At 34.9% G+C, this 22,402-nt stretch overlaps 1 protein-coding gene across 1 annotated transcript; it reads left to right on the top strand.

Moving 5' to 3' along the window:
- Nucleotide 1: 1 nt before the first annotated feature.
- On the top strand, nt 2-17,333 carry LOC134848787 (acetylcholine receptor subunit alpha-type acr-16-like). Its single transcript, XM_063866298.1, has 5 exons — nt 2-172; nt 11,140-11,324; nt 15,592-15,748; nt 16,130-16,282; nt 17,328-17,333. Exons 1-5 carry the CDS (start codon nt 2-4, stop codon nt 17,331-17,333), a joined length of 672 nt encoding a protein of 223 aa, XP_063722368.1.
- The last annotated feature ends 5,069 nt before the right edge of the window (nt 17,334-22,402 follow it).

The raw sequence follows: 22,402 nt of genomic DNA, 5'->3' as shown, positions 1-22,402 counted from the left end.
AATGAAGTATTATGGCCAGAACAGACGACCACTGTATCAAATTCTAAGCGAAAATTTGATGAGTGGCTACGCCTCAATAGCGAAACCCACTTTAAATCAATCGGAGCAGATAGATGTCCATGTCGCTATTACATTGTCTCAGATTGTCAGTGTTGATGTTAACTTACACCAGGTAAGTATGAAATATTAACAAGAATTTGCTTATTCTGATTGAAACTGAAACTTCACTTAGTGATCCCAAAGCATAGGGGGGGGGGGAGCATTAGACGGTGGATTAGTTTCTCAAATTGAACCAGATTTCATTATTTTGCGACAGGCATTGTTTGACACATAATTCTTTTTTCTAATTAAGTTGTGAACTTAAAGCGCAAATAATTCTAATGCGATTGAATATAGGCACGCTGTCAAAAAACCGTTTTTGTAATCTTCTGCAGGTTATGTAGAAAAACATAAAAGTATACGCTATTTGTAAGAGTAATGAACGTAGTGAGTATTTTTATATAGGTCTTGGTGATTTTTTTTTCAGGAAAAGCCTTAAAAATATTGTTCACGCTCAATTTCGCGGTTTGAATTAAGATTTCTTTTTAGTTTCAGTGCATTTGCATTGTTTACAAAAGCATAGCTTGTGTTATGGTATGAACTTTCTTTTTTCCCAACCTAAAACGCAAATATTGTTGCGATCCAATTGTTGCAAAAAAATGTGTCGTTTTCATCGTTTTGAAAGTGTTACTGCTAATGTGTCTTAATTGGCTTGCGTCACTTAGCAATTATGTAGACTCATAATTCGGGTACGTCACTTATGAAGTTTTGTAGACTCAAAGTTCTACTCATTCAGTTTTTCCCAGGAGCGTTTTCGGTCATATTATTGCTTGTGCAATCGAAGTACAACTTCGGCTCTATGTAAAAGGAAGGCAAACTCCACTATCGAGCAGCAAAAGTGTAAAGGTCACGAAAATGTGACCGACTTCTAATTTCAAAAATCGAAATGAATTATCAGTAGTCCCAGTGAAACAAGTGTTACCTATGGATCCAGTTTTCTCGAAATGGTTGGTTTTATCAAAAACTGTCCATCATAAAATGTTCTACAAATTCAAAGAGCTTTCAAATCATCTACTTTTTCTTCGAAATTCAAAAGTTGAAGCTTTTTGCAAAAACCAAGTCAGTTTTTTTTTTATTTTCCTTGCGTTCATTGCTCTTTTCCAACTCTCAGTTGGCTATGTTTAAGTTAAATAAAAATTGTTTTTTTTTTTCAAAAGTTGGTACCTTCGTACGCTTGCGATTAGAAAACCTTATCAAAGCAGAATGATTTATTGGGTCACTAAATTGCAGAACAAAACCAAATTAATCATTAGTTTATAGTTTGGCTTCTCATAAATTTAAATTTCGTAGTTTACTGGGACGGTTGGTCTAGGGCTAGCGATTACGACTGACACGGAAAAAATCGTAGGCTCGAAATAGGTCCAAAACAAATTTTTCAAAAAAAATCTGTTTCAAATCACTTAATGGATTTTTGCTTAAGAGGAATGAATGTAGTAAAAACCTTTCTATAGGTCTTGCTGAATTTTTTGTTATTTTTTTCTGTAAAAGCCTTAAAATGCTCAATTAACTACTGATGGGCATTCATACATATTGATGCATTTATGAATGTCTTTAGGTATATATGCTCTTTTTGAGTTCCTTGAAATTCATTTGCTGAAATTGACGTAAATAGCAATCCCCAATTAAGAACCTGCGGAAACAAAAAACTTTACCTATTAGTCCAAAATTCTCTAGTTGGTTTCATGTTATCAAAAAAACCCCAATCAAAAATTGTTCTGGGAATTTGGAGCTTAAAGGGCATCTATTTTTTTTTAAATTGGAAAGTTGAGATTTTTTCAAGTGTTTACTTACGTTCATTAATCGTTTCCAACTGTTAGTTGGCTATGTTTGTCTGTTTACTGTTGTTCGCTTAGTTGAGCAATTTTCTTTCGACTCAACGGGAGTTTTCGCACGTTTTATTGGCTCACTTTCCCCTCGAAAAATGTTTCTATAGATTTAGTTGACGCGGCTAATTATGTTTTTAGTTGCAAGCTATGCTATGTTTGTATGGTAACGCATGTAGTGGAAAGCTCTGCTTTGCCACTGTTCTGAAAATTGAAGGTTGCAAAACATATAATTACGGCTTTCAATTTTCTTTATTTTTCGCCATTCTTTTTTGGAAGGGGAACACTATGACTTTCAATTTGAGGAGAAAGGAGGAGGAAGAACAAAAAGTGGTGTCAATTGCTGGGTTATTAGAGTAATTTAAATGCTTGAGTAATTTTTTATGCTTGTGTTCTCATCAATTGGTGCTCAGCTGGGTTAAATCTGCCATTGATTGGAATTAAGTAACTCAAGTAAAATAGTTAAGAAAAATAGTTTGATTGAGCTCAAATTATGAGCAAGATGAATTATTATATCTATTTTTATAAATCAGCGTATAAGGAAAGCGTGACATCAAGCAGTGATGTTACACTACCTCACAAAAAAACATCTTCCTGGGTGGATGAACTTTTTCTTCTGATAGTTATACAGTAGTCAGAAAAAAACACCAAATTTTGACAAAATATATACTGCTTTTTACTGTGAATAATCAAACTTTGTGTCGCAAGAAAGGAATAAACCATTTACTTAGAATCAAAGGTTGTAACTTCTTTTTAAAAAGTCAGAAAAAATTTTTATATTGGATTTATATGGAAAAGTGAATTCGGCCACCTGGGATTAAAAGTGGGAGATGGATAGATTCTCTTGCATTTTGGTTCTTTTTGTTTGAGAGGGCAGAATTTAAGTGTTTTGTCTTTTAGATCTTCTCAAACTCTCTTTAGCGTATTTTGAGGTAAGTTAAAACTGTTACTTAGGCGGGAATTATTGCTTAAATGTCGGTTTTAAATTCGTGCTGGACTGATTGATGAGGTGGTTTATGTGATTTGGATTATTTGAGGGCTGACTCAGTGGTCTTTTAATTTTTTTTTGGCTCAATTAAAAAAGATAACAATTTACCGTTTCATTGTGGTTTCTGACGCCATCAGCATTGAGTTGCCGTGTAGTTTAAGTTTTGAACAAACGTCGCAAGATTTAGCTGATGCTCTGATCATTGGTACAAAAGGTCAGCTGAGATTGTGAGTTTCTATTTGTGGTATCTGATTGGCAAGACTTTGTGTTGTGGCTGCCGGTAATTCGCTGGTTGCTGTATCTGTGCTAGTTGAGTTTGCAAAACTTGCTGATTTTGCTGCTTGTTTGGGTACTGCTGATGTTGTGCCACTGAGAATAGCGCTGAGCTGTAATTGGTCATTTTGTTCAAAAAATAAACTTTCTTTTGCCGGATCCAAACTGATTTGCTTTTTTCGTTTGCATCTGCCAATTTTTTTGTGGATCAAACCATTCATTTGGGTAATGTTCATTACCACTAAACAGAGCATTCTAATTTGTGTTGTTTTGATGTTGTTCTGAAGGGTAATCCGAACTTTTTGAGGGTAATCAGCTTTTTGAGATCTTATTGTGTTGAAATTGCGTTCCAATTGCTCTTGATTTGAGACAATTTTTGTAAGAGCGTGTATTAAATGTTTTGATATTTTGTCCTTGATTTCGTTGAAACCGTTTTCCGGGCAGTCTTTTTTCCGGCAAGTCTCACGAATCGTGATTTGAACTTTTTGATAAATTACACAGTTTTTGGACGCTTATAGCAGATGGCTGCTCCATTAATTTCGATCTCAACTATTCTGACACTCTTTTTGTGAACAATCGTTTGATTTGCTCATCTATGTTGTCATTTACTTAGTTTACTATTTTTTGTCTTCAAGCAAAATCTGCAGGAATTGTGCTGCTTTTTTTAACAATGGCTGATGTACCGTTAATTGGGGCTGCGGGTGGCAAAACTAGTGTTAGGTACGCTTGTTGCAATTTTTTGTTAGGCTCACATAGAAATATTTAACTATGTTTTTTTGGGGTTAGAACGAAGTTGCTCTAACACCAGGACGTGAACATTTTAGTTGGTTAAACGCAAGATGGTAGAAATGATCTTCTAAGGCTGCGAGCCTGTACGGATCGTTGTCACTGTTTTTTTATGGCAGAGTCGGTAAAAAATGCAGCGCATTGTCTCGTAAACGTACCTGCAAGAATTTCGCTATATGCGATTCTGGTATTTCTGCTGCTCCGACTTCTCTTTGGAACAGTTGTTCGATTTGCAGAAAATCTTTCTTTTTCATTTCTCAACAAGGAGAAACCAAAGTTTCCGCATGCGCCATCGTTTTACAGTTGAATATTATCAAATACGATGCAGTTAAGGACAAAAGACACCGTACTGAATCAGTTTAAGGGGAATACACGGAAAATTTGCTTTTTCTTAAATCAATTAGTGATGTTCATTAGTATTTTGATTCTGATTGGTGTGTTATTAAATCTTGAATGTGCTAGATGCTCCTTTTCCCATTTTGTGGCGTGGAAATTTTGCATCAATATCAATTGGCTGGACGAAACAGAATTCTTAGATAAGTTTTGTACTTCCTATTCTGTTAGGCCAGTAGCTCACTAAAGAACCTATCTACAGCCAGAATTAGCGATGTTGTGGAATCACAATCCTGTATCTGCTTCTATTGATTGAAAAAAATGTCAGAGAAATTGAAAGTTGTTACTCATCTGCAGCCCATATCTGATCTTTGCCGTTTGAAGTGATTTGGAATGCAACCGTTTTATATCAATATATTGTGTTTACCATTGCTTTTTCGTGTGTTGCAGTCTGAATTGCTGATGATTTGTGAATTCAGAAAATGAATCTTCCACAATTTATCACCATGTAATATAACGTGCCTTGAGGAAAGTTTGAATTTATATTTTTTGTTGAGTACGAGTTTTTTGGGTATTGGTTTAGCGCTTTTGGCTATCAAGTTTTATTAACGTTTTTTTTCTAATTTGAGCGGTTTTGCCAAAATTTCTTTGAGGGATGCTTGTATCAGATCTGTTCTGGATCTTCGAGAGCATAACCAAATAAGTGACAGCATGATTAGAACTTTTTTTGCTTTGTGCTCTCGTCAATTGGTACTCAGCTTGGTTAAATTTCATTGTAATAGTTGTTTTAAAAGAACGCTTGCAGGAAAAAAAATTTTTTTTCGTAGGACTAAATTTCATGCAATTTTTTGGTGGTAACAGTTTTTGGGTACTGCTTGTTTGGGTACTGCTGATGTTGTAATACTGAGAATAGCGCTGAGCTGTAATTGGTCATTTTGTTCAAAAAATAAACTTTCTTTTGCCGGATCCAAACTGATTTGCTTTTTTCGTTTGCATCTGCCAATTTTTTTGTGGATCAAACCATTCATTTGGGTAATGTTCATTACCACTAAACAGAGCATTCTAATTTGTGTTGTTTTGATGTTGTTCTGAAGGGTAATCCGAACTTTTTGAGGGTAATCAGCTTTTTGAGATCTTATTGTGTTGAAATTGCGTTCCAATTGCTCTTGATTTGAGACAATTTTTGTAAGAGCGTGTATTAAATGTTTTGATATTTTGTCCTTGATTTCGTTGAAACCGTTTTCCGGGCAGTCTTTTTTCCGGCAAGTCTCACGAATCGTGATTTGAACTTTTTGATAAATTACACAGTTTTTGGACGCTTATAGCAGATGGCTGCTCCATTAATTTCGATCTCAACTATTCTGACACTCTTTTTGTGAACAATCGTTTGATTTGCTCATCTATGTTGTCATTTACTTAGTTTACTATTTTTTGTCTTCAAGCAAAATCTGCAGGAATTGTGCTGCTTTTTTTAACAATGGCTGATGCACCGTTAATTGGGGCTGCGGGTGGCAAAACTAGTGTTAGGTACGCTTGTTGCAATTTTTTGTTAGGCTCACAAAGAAATATTTAACTATGTTTTTTTGGGGTTAGAACGAAGTTGCTCTAACACCAGGACGTGAACATTTTAGTTGGTTAAACGCAAGATGGTAGAAATGATCTTCTAAGGCTGCGAGCCTCTACGGATCGTTGTCACTGTTTTTTTATGGCAGAGTCGGTAAAAAATGCAGCGCATTGTCTCGTAAACGTACCTGCAAGAATTTCGCTATATGCGATTCTGGTATTTCTGCTGCTCCGACTTCTCTTTGGAACAGTTGTTCGATTTGCAGAAAATCTTTCTTTTTCATTTCTCAACAAGGAGAAACCAAAGTTTCCGCATGCGCCATCGTTTTACAGTTGAAGATTATCAAATACGATGCAGTTAAGGACAAAAGACACCGTACTGAATCAGTTTAAGGGGAATACACGGAAAATTTGCTTTTTCTTAAATCAATTAGTGATGTTCATTAGTATTTTGATTCTGATTGGTGTGTTATTAAATCTTGAATGTGCTAGATGTTCCTTTTCCCATTTTGTGGCGTGGAAATTTTGCATCAATATCAATTGGCTGGACGAAACAGAATTCTTAGATAAGTTTTGTACTTCCTATTCTGTTAGGCCAGTAGCTCACTAAAGAACCTATCTACAGCCAGAATTAGCGATGTTGTGGAATCACAATCCTGTATCTGCTTCTATTGATTGAAAAAAATGTCAGAGAAATTGAAAGTTGTTACTCATCTGCAGCCCATATCTGATCTTTGCCGTTTGAAGTGATTTGGAATGCAACCGTTTTATATCAATATATTGTGTTTACCATTGCTTTTTCGTGTGTTGCAGTCTGAATTGCTGATGATTTGTGAATTCAGAAAATGAATCTTCCACAATTTATCACCATGTAATATAACGTGCCTTGAGGAAAGTTTGAATTTATATTTTTTGTTGAGTACGAGTTTTTTGGGTATTGATTTAGCGCTTTTGGCTATCAAGTTTTATCAACGTTTTTTTTCTAATTTGAGCGGTTTTGCCAAAATTTCTTTGAGGGATGCTTGTATCAGATCTGTTCTGGATCTTCGAGAGCATAACCAAATAAGTGACAGCATGATTAGAACTTTTTTTGGTTTGTGTTCTCGTCAATTGGTACTCAGCTTGGTTAAATTTCATTGTAATAGTTGTTTTAAAAGAACGCTTGCAGGAAAAAAAAATTTTTTTCGTAGGACTAAATTTCATGCAATTTTTTGGTGGTAACAGTTTTTGGGTTAAAGTTTCCTATCTGATCGGCCATATTTTACAAAATTTTGCTGCGATATTTTCAAAAAATGCTTATCTGCTATTATCTGCTGTTGGATTGCCTCAACCACTTGCCAAATCCTAACTGATTTTTTTTTAGAACGGAAGTGTCTTCTAATCGGGTATTAGACTTTTTCACATAAACAACTTTTCTTACCCCTAAACTTGAAATTGAAGTTACGTCATAAATGAATCTTGGCAACTTCGAGACTGCTTCTCATTTAGCCTAGAGATAACGCGGTTCTGTCTCTAACTTCAGGTCTGGAGTTCGAGTCGCGGCCGGATCTTGTTTTTTTTTTCTGTATGTATGCAATTGATTTTTTTTGTTTTCGGTTAAAATAAAATGTTGGAGTTCTGTTTGTCTGCTTATGTCTTGTCGGCTAAGTTGCTACTTTGTAGAAATTTCCCGCGCCTTTTGCATTTTTGTCTTAGCTGCAAGTGTTTCTGTTGTCTCCTGTAGTTTATAAAACTTAATAGCCCTGACTTTATATAATTTCTTCTAGTGTTTTTTATTCAGAGCTTCAGCCGTCCTAAATATTTTCGGCCTAGTAGCCTTCATTTTTAATGCTTCAATCGCAAAAATGAACGGTTAAAAATCTGGTAGTTTGTATTGCAAAAACTCGATGTTTTAATGCTTAATTGCTCAAGATAAATGTATCTAAACAGTTTTTAATAGCTTTTTTGTTTCAGACTCAATGAGCAGCTTAGAGCAGTTTTTTTTGGCTCAATGAATGCATTGTCCGTCAAATGGCCGCTCGGTAAAAAAATAAAGACTTTTAATGCTGTTTATTGTATTTCTTGACTGTTTTTCGGAATTTTTTTTTTTGGTTAAACTTTTTTTTAAATTTTGTTTTTACCGCCTATTTTTTTCTCACCAGCCTTCAATGCTGTCCTTGCGTTGTATCATAATTGATGCAAACCTTCTTTTTACTTTTGTGTATCAATTCGTGTTTAGCCATTATTTGAGTATTTACTTGACACCTGAAGATCCATCATGACCACAAGCGGATTTAGGGGGAGGGGGGGGCAGACGCTCTGGTTTAGGAATTCGACACCCCCTGTCGACCCAATGGGTCCCCCTGAAACGCTTTTCTAGCCCGTTTTTTTTTCAAAACTGATCATGACCCTGATCATCTGCCCCTGATCATGACTGCTAGCCGTATTGAAACCAGTTTTTGATTCCGAAGTCCGAAGTGTCATTGAGTGATCAGCTACTTGTGTTAAAATTTTGCTCAACTGCGACCAGATTTTCATCAAGTGCTTAGCCTAACTTGAGCTTAATCTGTCTAGAATCACTTGTCTGTTCATTTAACATTCTTGGTCAAACTTGGGAGTTTATTTACTTGAACTCGACTTGTTTTTTTTTGGCTAGAAAGGAAAAATTGAGCGGGACAACAATGGTTCCATGTGGCGGATTCGGTATACTTGACTGCTTATGATTACAATTGATTTGCCAAAAATCAAATTCTGTTTCTGAAGATAATTTTTTTCCATTTTTTATGGATAGTCTTATAAATCCCCATAAAGTGATTTATTTTGTTTCTCTCAGTTAAAATTGTTTCGTTTTTGAATTATGAGACTTGAAATGTTTTTTTTCTCAGCCCAAGTTTTTTGAGCGTTGTTAGTACAAAAGTTTTATACAGGTGAAACAAAATATCGAAAATAAACTGTTGCTTAAATCTAATGCAGCATGCAAAGCTACAAATTTAGGGACTATTAAAGTTGATTTGGCTTGAATCGATTTATCTTAGTTTTTTATACAGCGTTGTTTAATGCCACCAATGAACGATTCGTATTAACTATACTGCAAATTTCCTTGCTCGGAGATGTCTTTTTTAAGCAAAAATTTTATACTGAAATTTCGTGATTTTGAAAAGAAGCTTAAAAAGTTATCCGTCGCAAGTATCGACCTATTTTCCTGTAATCTGGTTTGTGTTGCGCTGGGAACAATTTCAATTCTCGGTATCTGATCCAAAATTTGTTGTTGATTTTTGACGCATCTTGTCTTGTTTTTTGTTCACTAATTAAAACTTGAGCAATTTTGATATCAAAAAAGGTCTACATTTGATGCAATAATTGAAATTAGTGAAAGTCTTTTAGATTGTAATTACAGGCAAGAGCAATGATATTGCAATGATAAGCTATTTTTTTGATTTATCAAAAGCATTCGATGCAGTTACTCACTCCATTCTACTACAAACATTTTACACACCTGCTTGCCGAGCAAAGTGCATGACTTGTTAAAATCTTGAATGTCTGATAAAAAAATGTAGTCTTTGAAAATCAAGGTTCTAGTATTGAAAGCTTAAATTGCGGAATGCATTAGGGTTCAGTATTAGGACCTTTACTTTTTCCTTTTTAAGCTAGTGATTTAAAAGACACTGTTAAAGTTACCTAAATGATTTTTCTATAGAAGATGATACATATTGAAACGGCAAACTGAAAAATGAAGATTTATTTTAAGAGACCTAGTTGAAATTACAAAATGAATCAATGCTAACAAAATAATTTTGGCGAAATTAAAAACTGATTTCACAATAACCAGCAGGAAGTCCGATTTTATATATATATATATATATATATATATATATATATTAAGAAAAAATAATTTTAACCCCACAAATTAACCCCGCAGTATTCAGGAAGTCAAACAATTTTATCTCAGTTTTATTTTCCACAAAAAAAATTCTATGCGAAAAAACGGTTGATGAAAACCTTCAAAATTTTCGTTCAGCCGCGGTACCAACATGGAATCCTTATTGATGAACCTCCAAACAAAACTACTCTGTTCAAGTTGCAAGGACAACAAATTTTTTTTGTTGAGTTTTATCAATAAATCCAGAAAGCTTGAATAGTGATAATAATTAGATTAAAAGAAAAAAATCGCTTTACTTTCGAATTCTTTGCTTAAGAGTTACTCAAGTTGTTTGCAAAATTTTTAAGATCTGAGCGCACCTGCAACTTCGTTAATGGTTTCATCTCCAAATAATTCGAAGTAAAGATCGCTTCACTGTAAAAAATTACAAAAAGATTTGAGGCCGAATACTCTAAAATTGCGTTTGCAAAATTTATTCCTTCGATATTACAAACTTGTATCAACATTGAAAATCAAAGCTTGATAATTAATTTTTTCTATTTAAGAGATACTTATTTGATAAACTCTGAAGTGTTTACACGTTTTTTTTGGTGATTGTTTTGATTTCTAGTTGTTTTGTATATTTTTAGAAATTTTTTCTGGTGAAACTTTCTATTGTGAATTTTTAAAAGTTTTTCGTTTGTAAGAAAACAGTTAAATTACATTCATTGATAAAAGTTTACTAGGATCAATTTAAGGAAAGTTATCATTCGGCGTTTTTTGACAGGCTATTAAGCCTTCAGTACACGTTCAAGATCGGTGCTTGCTAGTTGAATTATACTAAGTAATCAGTTTAACAAACCGTCCTTGAAAACAATTGATTATGATTATCTGCATGACATATATGCCTATTATTTTTTCCAAAGTTAAAATCTTTTAAAAAATTTTCAAATACTTTCCACTTTGTTCATCTTGCATCTTCTGTTTTCATTTTTTGCAGAATTAAAAATTATTTTTTCACTTTTGAATTTTAGCTTGAGTACTTCAATTTTTTTAAAATAGCTCGTCAGTTTGTAAAAGTTAGTAGCAAAATGTTCAAAAAATCTAAAAACAGGTTAATCAAATCAAAAGAAGCATTTTAACTACTGGACTGAAAGTATGCATGAGTCGCTAGAAATTGCTTTGGACATTTCGCTAGAGATTGCCTCGCAAATAGATTTTTAAGGGAACGTATTTATGACCTAATTTAGGTTTTTAACGGTATTGCAAAGTTACTTTCTTAGAGTAAGAAAATCTTATTATTGTTCACGTGACGGAAATTTGTGTAAATGTAAAACTCTAAATTGTTTGTAAATCTCTAAATTATAGTATTCAAACGCAAAAAAATCTCAAGTTTAATCTCAACCACGATTTATAGTTTCAACTTGTCTTTCCAGCTAGTGCTTCTTGCTTGGGTCTATCTCTCCTGGCGTGATGATAATCTGGTTTGGGATGTGAGCCAATACAAGGGGATCCGATTCATCAGATTGGCTCCCACTCGGATCTGGGTGCCGGATGTTGGGTTCATCAACTCAATCCAGAACTTCGAGTTCATCAAAGAAGTATCTCTGATACACGCCAGGTTGGCTGAAAAATTTGGGAGTTTAAAAAGGAACAATTCACTTTGCCGACCAATTACAATCTGTTCATGACAATGTACGAGAAAATTGGTCTAAAAACAATTTTTCTATGTTTTCAATTTTTTCTTAAGTTTTTGAAAAAAATCATTTCAAGCTTGCGATGTTTTTGCTCATCCATTTTGAAAGGGATATGAAGATATTCGATTAGAATCATCATTATAATTAATTTTTTGCAAAGTAGATTCCATTAACTGTAAAATTTATTACATTAACAACCAAATGAAAGGGTCACCCCTTTGGTATAAATTTATGTCATCCATTTTTCGCTGAACAACCTCAAAATTTTTTGCTGAACAATCTCACAATATTTCTCAAATTTGTTTTTACTATGAACCAAGATGATTCTGTTTCAAGTGGTTTTGTTTAAAAAGTTCTTAAGCCGGAAAGAATCAATAATCCACTTTGATAATGCTTACTATTCGCAAGCGTCAAAATTATCTGCTTTAAGAAAAGAAACGAGAGCATTGAAGCAAAAACACAATAACTTGAAATATCAACTGAAATAGGAAATTTCCCGTTTGAAAAAAGTCATAGTCAGATTCGAACCAAGAAACTTTGCCGTCCAGACACATTCGTTACCTGCAGGCTAAGTTGGCCGGGAACACACAAAAAACTGTCTTTACTATGAACCAGAATACAAAAGATTTTGTTTAAAAAAGTTGTTAACCCGAAAAAAATCTATAATCCACTTTGATAACGCTTGTCAATCGCAAGCGTTAAAATTATATGTTTTAAGAGAAGAAACGATAGCATTGAAGCAATAGCAATAAGACAAAAACTAAAAATGTTAAATCGTAAAGAAGTTATTCGTATAATTCAGGTAGTTCTAATTGAAAAAAAGAGAGAACACGTTTTTTCAGTATAAAAGTTTCAGCTAGGCAGATACCTGTGCATTCAAAGGGTTATCAAAAAAATTCAATAACTGTTAGATATAAAAAAAATTCAGTTTCGTTTTAAGAAACTACCCAGATTTTGTACCGTGGATTCATTTTTGAATAGAAGTTACAAAAAATAAATTTGCAGTCAAACCTTGACAGCAAATTTTCTTATCTATTTTTTACTAAAAAAAATGAGTTCAACCAGTTGATATTTCCTAGAGTGAAATTATCCCAAAACTCCCACTGATTGACAATTTGTATATAGTTTTTTGTGCAGCCCTGAATCCACGGTACAAAGTCTGGGTAGTTTCTTAAAAAGAAACTGAAATTTTTTAAATATCTAACAGTTAATGATTTTTTTGATTACCCTTTGAATGCACATGTATCTGCCTAGCTGAAAATTTTATACTGAAAAAACGTATTCTCTTTTTCTTTTCAATTAGAGCTGCCTGAATTATAAGAATAATTTTTTTTACGATTTAACATTTTTAGTTTTTGTCTTATTGCTATTGCTTCAATGCTATCGTTTCTTCCCTTAAAACATATATTTTTAACGCTTGCGATGGACAAGCGTTATCAAAGTGGATTATAGATTCTTTTCGGTTTAACAACTTTTTTAAACAAAATCCTTTGTATCCTGGCTCATAGTAAAGACAGTTTTTTGTGTGTTCCCGGCCAACTTAGCCTCCAGGTAACGAATGTGCCTGGACGGCAAAGTTTCTTGGTTCGAAACTAACTATGACTTTTTTCAAACGGGAAATTTTCTATTTTTAAAAAATTGTTAGCCATTTATTGGTCTGCTAATCTGTCGCTCGCTTATTGGCCACATCCTAGAATCAGTTTTCTGCTGCTACTTTTCTTTAAATTTACTTTCAGCGTTTGACTGACTCGTACAATTTTTTATTCTCTCTACCCTGACATCGTGTTTCTTATTTTTGTTTCGCTAAAAAAAGTTCCTCGGCCCGAAATATTTCGACCTATTGATCATCGGATTTTTTACTTGATTTTAGGTAGTTTCAAAGGAAACACATTTTTAACACTCCCCTTTTCAAGTTGGTTATATATTTATCAATCGGTTTGTTGAAGCTTCTGTTTTTTTATATGGAAACAACTTCCAAATTTTTTGAAAAAGATTTAATTTCTCTCAAAAACCTCTATTAATTTTGAAAAAGGTCTAAATTGAAAGAGCGCATACTCTCTTGTCGGCCTGTATACTACCCGAGAGCCTCTTTGTACTTGATCCCTCTGTCTACAGTCCTCAAAAAAGTATATGGGGTAATTTTTGACCCATTTTGTCAACTTTTTGGTTTTCTTAAGAACAGCCTCTCCAAAATTTGAGTTTCTGATTCAAATGAATACAATGGTTTTAAAAAAAACTCCTGGCATTAGCGACTACGCCCAAGTTTTTTACACATAATTTTATTGCCCTCGGAATAGTCAAATAATTGATTTTTGATCAATTTGTGGATCTGTTAGACTCTTTTCAAAAACGAAACTCTCAAATCTAATATGGTGCGCTCATTGGAAATAACAGTTATTAAAAAGAGCTGCTGCATTAGCGGCCATCGCAAAGTTTTTTATACTCAAAAATTTATTACCCTCAGAAAAGGTCGATTTATTGACTTTTTGACCGTTTTTTTAAATTTTTTAGATCTTCACAAACACTTTTCTACCATATCTGAGTTTTTGAGTTCACTTCAAACAGTGGGATGCCGGAAACTGATTTATTATCAAAAATTTGACTAAACTATCGGAATAGTCAAATCTGATTTGTTGACCGATTTTTGGTGTCAAGTCTGATATCATAGTTTAATCGAAACAAGAGGTTCTTAAGAGCCTACATTCAAAATTGACAATGATCGTTTCCTATAAAAAATTATAAGACCTTTACACACGTCAAAATTGTGAAACTTTGAAACAATTTTTTTGGAAACTTTTCGACTTTATGTGAAAACCACTGTGCCAGTTCTCAGGGTGTGTTCATTTAAGAATTCTGGTTTGGGGAATATTTTCTGCTTGAGCTAAAATAACCTGCTATTTGAAAAAAAAATTCAATGATTTGAAAACATTTTTGACAGTTTTATAGATTTTTGGGCCGTTTTGTAGAAAATTTCACAGTTTTTTTTCGAAACTACACAATCAATTGAAAGACCCGGTGGCAATTATTGTTTCTGCAGAAGCGGTAACTCCATTATTTTGTGGAAGAGAAATAGTAACTACTTTTAAAATTAGTAGTCCTAAAATTGGTTACTCCTATCACTTTTATTATTAGAGAAACAGTTAAGGTTCTGGGCAACGGCCAATTCTTGAAGTTATATTTTTCGTGCCGTATCAGTATAGCCAATTCATTTAGTATCAAGCACGTACATCTATCTTTAGCTAACCCCAGTTGTTTTTCATCGAGGCAAACGAAAATCGAGACATGAGTTCAACTAGTTTTTTTTTCAAATTTTAAAAAAGTTTCGACTTATGTTTTTTATAACCACTTGGCCTCTGTGTCAAAAGTAGTTTGATTTTAAATTCAACTCTTTCTAATTTATTTTGTATTTTGGCCCATAAGCCAAAACTCCGTACTGTAAAACGGGTTTCACTTGAACGTTATATGCTTTTAATAATTGATTTTTATATAGAATTTTCCTCAACCTGTAATACATACCACAAAATCAATCATAAAACTTTACTAATGGAACGATTGTTTCTCTTCGATAGCTATTCCATTCATTTTTAGGTCTGAAATCCCGCTGCTCTTCTTAGATATTATCATTTTTGTTGTTTTCTGATCAATTATATCCAACGTTTCCTTATATATTACGGTTAATTCACTATTTCTAGTTTTTGTTTTTGTGACAGTTTCGTCTGATAAAAATTCAGATTACTTTCACTTTTTCTAGTCTAATATCAGTTTTATAATCAATGAACAGAAGCTGGCCTAATATATGGATCCCTGTGGTACTCTGGTACTCCATAATTTACAATTTTTTTTGAGATCGGTTGGCTTTAGTGGCTACGTTTTTTCAATTTTTAATGGGATTTCAGAAAGTTCAACACGGATCCCATTGTGTCACATTTTTCGTGTAAAGCCGCGTGGTCAGCTGTATTAAAGGCTTGCTTAAATTCAATGAATGTGCACTGTATCATCTTGGTCTTAGAGTTGCAATATTGACGCACTTCTTCTACTATGGTTATCAAAGCATCAATTGTACTCATTTTCGATCGGAACCTAAACTGGCAATTTTGTAATAATTGATACTTTGTGAGATAATGGTTTTTTCTATTATAAATGACCCGCTCAAAATTTTACCTAACACTCGTAAAAGAGATTGATGTTTAGAGTGAACTGGATGGGTGTGGTGTCGTGGACTGTGCCTGTTCTTGTGAGGACCAAATGTGACATGGACACCTCCCACTTCCCTTTCGACACCCAACAGTGCACTCTAGTCATGGCTTCATGGACATTGAGACATGTCCATACATACCACATGCAACAAGCAAGTCATAATATCTAATCTTTTCATGGCTTCATGGACGCTCATACTAGTCCACACATACCATAAGCAAAATGTCTTCATCAAATTTTTGTAACTTCACTTACTCTTAGCAAAATTAATTCGTCAATGGGGATGGGGGTTGGACGCTCCTCATTAAGAGTTGAACCTCGCCACCCAAACGGTTGCTATATGGTACTATTATACACGCAGATCCTGATAAAAACTTTTTATCGCTATGACGAGCATTTGTTTTTATGCTAGAGCAAAGATTAAAAAAATAAGTGCAGGTAAAAAATTTAGAAATATTAAAATAGAGCAACCTAAATTTTGCATGAAAATAAATCGAAACTGGTATATTCTTTTGAATCATTTGGTTTTCAGGTGCAGGGCATGTTGATGGCTTCCCATTCGATCAATGACCACCCCGAGTGGTTTCTGGTGACTTCATCCCACTCTAGAAAAGTGTTCAGCCCCTCCCCCTCTCTCTCCTTCTCATCCCTGCATTTGCACTACACGTTCCAACGAAGATCGAAGGTAAATACTGACTCGAAACAAAATGTTTATTCTATTGAAATTCTGTTTTGGAGGAAAGCTTTCACCCTAATACATTTAAAATTCATTCACAATTATCAAGCTTGACATTTTATAGCGGCTTCATTAGTTTTCAAACGTCTCATTTTTAGTGTGATTTTCTTCCGAAAACCAAAGAAATTAATCAATACGGAAAAACGACTCAATGACAAAATGAAAATGGCCATATTAAGCGCTAATGTCATTTTTTACACCTACGGTTAGAATGGGTATTGTAATCGGTTATTCTACTTTTTCCCCGAAAACTACTTTGTCCTGTGACAGAAATAGAAGTGGTAATAATCAACAATGGTTTGCTGATTAACCAAAGCGGTTTGCCTTAATAACGGCTAAGAAAAGTTCGAAACAATAAAAAGGTGTATTGCATTTTTTCCATGAAATTTTCTCCCGGTTTCAGTTGACATTATGTCGGCTTAGTTTCTTACAAGTTATGCAGATTAAACTGCAAGCTGGATGGTAATTTTAGTTTTTTTTCTGTTTGAAGGTTCAAAATCAGCAAAAAAATTACATTTTGGAAGAATGATCACAATTGGTGCAAACAAGACTTTTTCAACTTTCCAAAAATTAGATCAGCTTAATTTCCAATCAAACCTTATAAGCTATATCGTTCAAGTTTATTTCTTTTTCATTGAGTTGTGCTTTCGATGGCAAGTTCTGAGTCAAAATAAATCTGATGATCCATATTTTTCATTGGTTTTTTTGTTTGTGTTATTACCATTACAGAATTAGAAGTTGCAGATGGTCAGATCTCCATATTTTCAAACGTTGAAGCATTAGCAGTGGCCACTACTGTTGTGATCAATCAAGCTAGCTAGCTTGTTGGGTTAAATTGCAGCAGACTAATTTAGATTCTTAATTAGAATTTTTTGTTTTAAGCGGTAATATTCTATTTCCATCAAGGTGAGACATGCAATTTTTTTGTAAAAGTTTTGTCGAAACGTTTTGGAGCTTTCTAAAATTTGTGAAAGTTTGTTTTGTCTCTTTTCAGGGCTGAATCAGTTTTTTAACATGAACGACTTAGAACAGCTTTCAGCAGATCAACTCTTTCTGATGGCGTAAGCAGCGTTTCATGCTTGGCCAATATAGTTTTTCAGTTAAATACCTTTGAAAAATACCGGCTAGTAGATACCAGTGAAATGCCGTTAAAATGTATGTGTTACGTCTAATTGCGAGCGAGTAAAGCGATAGAGTACCGTTCGTTATATAGAAAACGTTATATAGGCAGAAAAAATCTTGATTTTACTAAAATATAACTAGTTTTAAGTTTTTTTAGCGGATCCTTGGCAATAAAAATTTTCTTCAAAAAATATTTTAAAAATTGTACAAGAAAACGAGAAAAAAATAGACTCCTGTAAATTAATTTTTTCAAATAATTTTGTTAATTATTATTTTAAGACAACTGTTGTCGATTATGCCTAATTTATTAAATTCTTACGCGTTTGTATATTTCATTCATCGCACTACGAACAAAAACGATACTAATTTGATGAAATTAGTAATTTGAAGAAGATTTTTTGTATTTTTAAGACCTGCGAGAGCAAGTTTCTTGTAATCGGGAACTAGACTTTTTCCGTAAACACGTTAAGTATAACCTATCAACTATGCTTTATTATTGAAGCTTGGCAATTTTAACTGCGACTTCTCTCTTGGTCTGGAGGTGCTGAGCTTGCCTTAGCGTCTTATGTTCTGGAGTTCGAGTCCCGGCCGGATCTTGTTTTTTTTTCAAAGTCTAAAATTGATTTTTTCCGAGAAAAATAGAATCTAACTATACTATGTCGATTATGTTTTGTCGGCTTATTTGCGACACCACGGAATATTTCTGTGTTGAGAACAAATTTCATTATAGCCTTAAGTGTCGTTGATTAAATCCTGTAGTTTGTGAATTTACTTACCCTTACTGGTATGTTTTCTGTTTTTTTTTGTATTTTTTTGCTTAGATACTTTAGCCAGCCAAAAGATTTCGACTTTTGTTTTGTGGGTTTAGTCAAAGTTTTTGCATCGACCGTAGAGTAATAAAGACTAATATTGTTTTAAACAAACCACGTTGGTTGAAGTATAGAAGTTAAAGTTCAAACAATTCAGTCGCTCCTTTGCTCCTTTGTTTTTTTTCGTATTAATGTGCGTCTAATCACTTATTTTTGACTTAGTGAAAGAGTAGTATTGTAATCCGCCGTGTGTCCTTAGGGGGGGGGGGGTCTTTTCGACGGTAGGGGTCTTTGGGGTCCTACCAAAAGTAGGGTCCAAAAGGACCCATCTTTTTTAAAGACCCCAAAGTACCCTGCCCGAAATAAAAAGACCCCTCTCTTAGGACACCCGACAGACAAAATACTTTGGTATTTATTTTCGCGCGGTGGTTAAATTTAATCCCTTCCAAACTTTCCCACCACTAAATAAGTATGGGTATATCCGGCTGCGGTTTTTTGGCTTATTTTTATCTAAAAGCTAATCCTTTTCGTTCATATAAATATGAGTTTACATAAAGTACCATTCATGTTTCCTTTTAAAAATTTTTGGTAATTATTGTTCGTTTCTCTTTCTTATTTTATTTTCAAACTTATTTCCAAGTCTCCCTTAATTTCGACTTGCACCATTTTGATTCTTTTAGCCTTACTATTAGCTTACTTTGGGAAACTTCGCTCCTGCTTCAATCCTTCGCTCCTGCTTCAAGGGTAAGTTGCAATTACCAGTCTCTTTTGCGCCGGTCTATTTAACTTAAAACAATGTTTGCTGAATGTTTTATATTTACAAATGTACAGCCGTAATTCCAAGTAACAAGGCAATTTAGCCGACATTTTCAAGTGAAAAATTTTATTGGTCAACTTTATCAAGTTTTCTCCTTTTTTTCTGACTAGAACGAACAGACGCTTCTGTTAGAATGAATGGATTATTGATAGGCGGAGGGTCTCTTGAACTGCTAGCTGCGCTTTCTTCTTGAAGCTCTTCCTCCGTATAGCTTTCTTGAAGAAAGCCCCAATCTGGGACCCGGAATTCCGGCGATTGCCAGCTTTCGCTGTTTTCGCTGCTATAAGTCGGGGTATTTGTCAACTGTGAGTTTGCCCACTCGCTTTCTTCCGCAATGGCCTCGAAGAACACATTTTCTTCTGTAGACCTGTGTCCAAAGGGCAATGTAGCTATCCCGTCGAATAGTAAGAACCGCTTACTATCGAAGGGTGAAAGGGCAAACATGAATCTTTTCGACAAATCCAAAATCCTTGCACCAATTATCATGGGTTTGTCCCACAAAATACTCGTTACAGCAAAACAAACAGTAGCAACTTCCTCGTCGATTATCTGGAAGCTTTTCATCGTACTCAAAGCTGTTTTTTGAAGCAATTCTCTTTCATTTCTAATAATTTCTAGTTTTTTGCGTCCTAGTTTTGATTCCATAGTTTTACCGAATGCTGAATTTACGATGAGCTTGTAAAAGTTCTCTTCAAATTTGTTGCGCGCTGACATTCTCAATTGAGTGTTTAAATCGACAAAGGGCTCCATCCATCTACCTTGACAAAAGTTTAAGACCTTAATCAATTTGGTAACTCTTAAGCCTAGTTCTATGTAGAGTTTTAATGTGAGGTAGTGCAGAACGTAGCCTTCCTTTGGATCTAATGTTTGAACCAGTTTTGGTACCTTTGGTAGCGACGTGACCCCCATCTCCCCTAACATCTGTATTTGCTCATTAATTAGTTTATCCGTGCCGATAACTTCACGTGAGGGGGCTAGAGGGTAGTCTGCAAAGTAATCTTGAAGTTCTTCAGGTATACTGAGATCCACTTCCAAAATGTATCCCCACTCAGATTTATCGTCGGTTTACAAAATAAACTCGAGACTTTCCTCAACTATTGAGAAATCTTTGATGGGAAGGGGACAGTGTTTCATAATACCCCCGTATAAATTGTTAGCGTCTATATTCAATAGATAGCTAGGGGGCTCTTCAGGATTGTAGTCTTCGAGGTATTTGTTGTTGGCTTTAAAAAAACGGCGTGCATATATCGATGACATCCCTCCCCGTATCATTTTTTGAACCATGTTCAAATGCTTCCTTTCAGTAAGTAACTTGAGGTCTGCATTGCAGACTTTTAAGAATGCATCGCCCGAGAGGTTACTAGCCGTGAAGTAGCATGCACAATCTAATCCGTACGTTTCGTAACAAACTTCACGAAAGGCTTCGAATACTGAAGCGAGTAGTAGTACGTCCGTTGCTAGGTATACATCATGGTACTCGCCTAGTGATGCGCATTTCATTTCGGCGAAAACTTTAATGGCATGGTTGTACTGATTTTTCGAAACACTTATTTCCCCTCCCTGTAAAGTGTTGCTCCACATTTTTCTAGGTGGCAGTCGGGTTTCTCGAAACTTTTCAAAACTACTAAAGTATGAATACGGGTAGAAACCTTTTTGTTTTAGCAATGCTATCTGTTCTGATGAGTAACCAAGTTCTTCAAAGTAATTTTCCAGTAGGAAAATCTTTCTTCCGGCAAGTATTTGACGAGTTTTGAAAGGGGGGACAGCATGAATTTATAGGAGTCTATGAAACGTAGATTTTCATACACTTTTTTGAGTTTTCCGTTTTTATCGGTGTATGATTTGATATAGACCGACATAGTGAGTGATATATACTTCTCCTCAGTCGAAGGGATCACTGAGTAAGTGTTTTCGGGGTTACTGTTTGAGAGCGCTTTTATAATGAAATGCAGATCATAGTTTGACAAGTTATGCGCTATTACGGGTATATAATTCGCCGTTTTTCGATTGATATTGCATTCGTTATGCGCCCACCCCAAGAACTTGTTGGTATAGTGACAGTGATCAAGTACAACTTGGTCATTGTCAGCAAATTTTGTTTCACATATCCAATAAGTGTGCGCTTCTTCACGCGTGCAACTTGGTGTGCCAGTGAACGTGTAATATTTTCGTTTTTCGAGGTATATTTGTTTCGCCAAAGATTCGAGCGAGGCGATCAATTCCTTCATAACATTTTCTCCTCTCTTCAGTTCAAACTTGAAAACTTCACGCTTCCCAAATTCAACAACGGCCAGAGCGTAACCGCATGGTTGATGAATCTCTAGTGTTTGGGTGCTAGATTTTTCGGGGTCGGGTTGCGGTCCGTATACGGGTAGTAGTAGCGATTCGAGGTCAAAGTAAATAACTCTCGGTACATACCAGCGGGCAGTTAAATTTTTGAAACGATGAGTGTCCTTTCCCGGTTTTGGCATAGTGATTACCACTCCCTCGTCTTGGTAGCACATTTCTTGGTGCCTTTGTAGTGTATCGATGGATGAACATGTATGGAAGCATTTGCGGCAAATTTGGTTTCGGTCTCGGTGTAGTTTTCCACGCACATATTCCACAACCCTCATCAAATCAGTGATCAGCACATAGTGATGAGTCTGTCCGTTGCTGAGTAGTAGTAGGTCAACACATAGATCACTTGAGTATTTGCTGGACACTCTCAAAGGTAGCAATTCACCTTCTTTGTACCTAATGAAAACAAACAATTGAGTGCTCGGGTTTCTGGATGAACGTAATGTGTTATACATGATTAAACAAACGTTTTGTCAAAAAAAAATCAATGCTCACCGGAATACATTGACTTGACAGTTGTTAAGTTGTTCAAATCGGTCAATATCATATAGTCCCATTGGCATCTCGTACCAGCCTTCAATTTTCACAACATGTTCTTGGGAGAGCTTGTAATTTTTCAGTTTGTTTCGATGTTGGTAGCTTTGGGCAGCAGGATAAAGAGCAGTTGTGGTCTCTGAATATCGATCATGGTACGCGGCCACAAAGCAGTATAGAAAGCACTTCTGATCGTTTCTCGTTTTAATGTTAGTGAAACTCTGTTTCACCGGTTTCAATGAATCGGGAAGGTCAATGTATGAGCCAGCACGGATAGGAGAAAAAGCTGCAAAACTTACAGCCAGCTTTTCAATGCGCTCCACAATCCAACAGCTACCGTGAGAAGCGAACGTGTTGATGGCATTGACCATATGCTCAATCATTTCCAAATATGTCTCTTTCTCGATTCCATTGAAGAAGACATTGATCATCTTAGAATTCAGATAT

The sequence above is a fragment of the Symsagittifera roscoffensis genome, chromosome 6 (genome assembly GCF_963678635.1).
Source record: "Symsagittifera roscoffensis chromosome 6, txSymRosc1.1, whole genome shotgun sequence".
NCBI lineage: Eukaryota > Metazoa > Xenacoelomorpha > Acoela > Convolutidae > Symsagittifera > Symsagittifera roscoffensis.
This window is presented reverse-complemented; position numbering and strand designations above follow the sequence as displayed.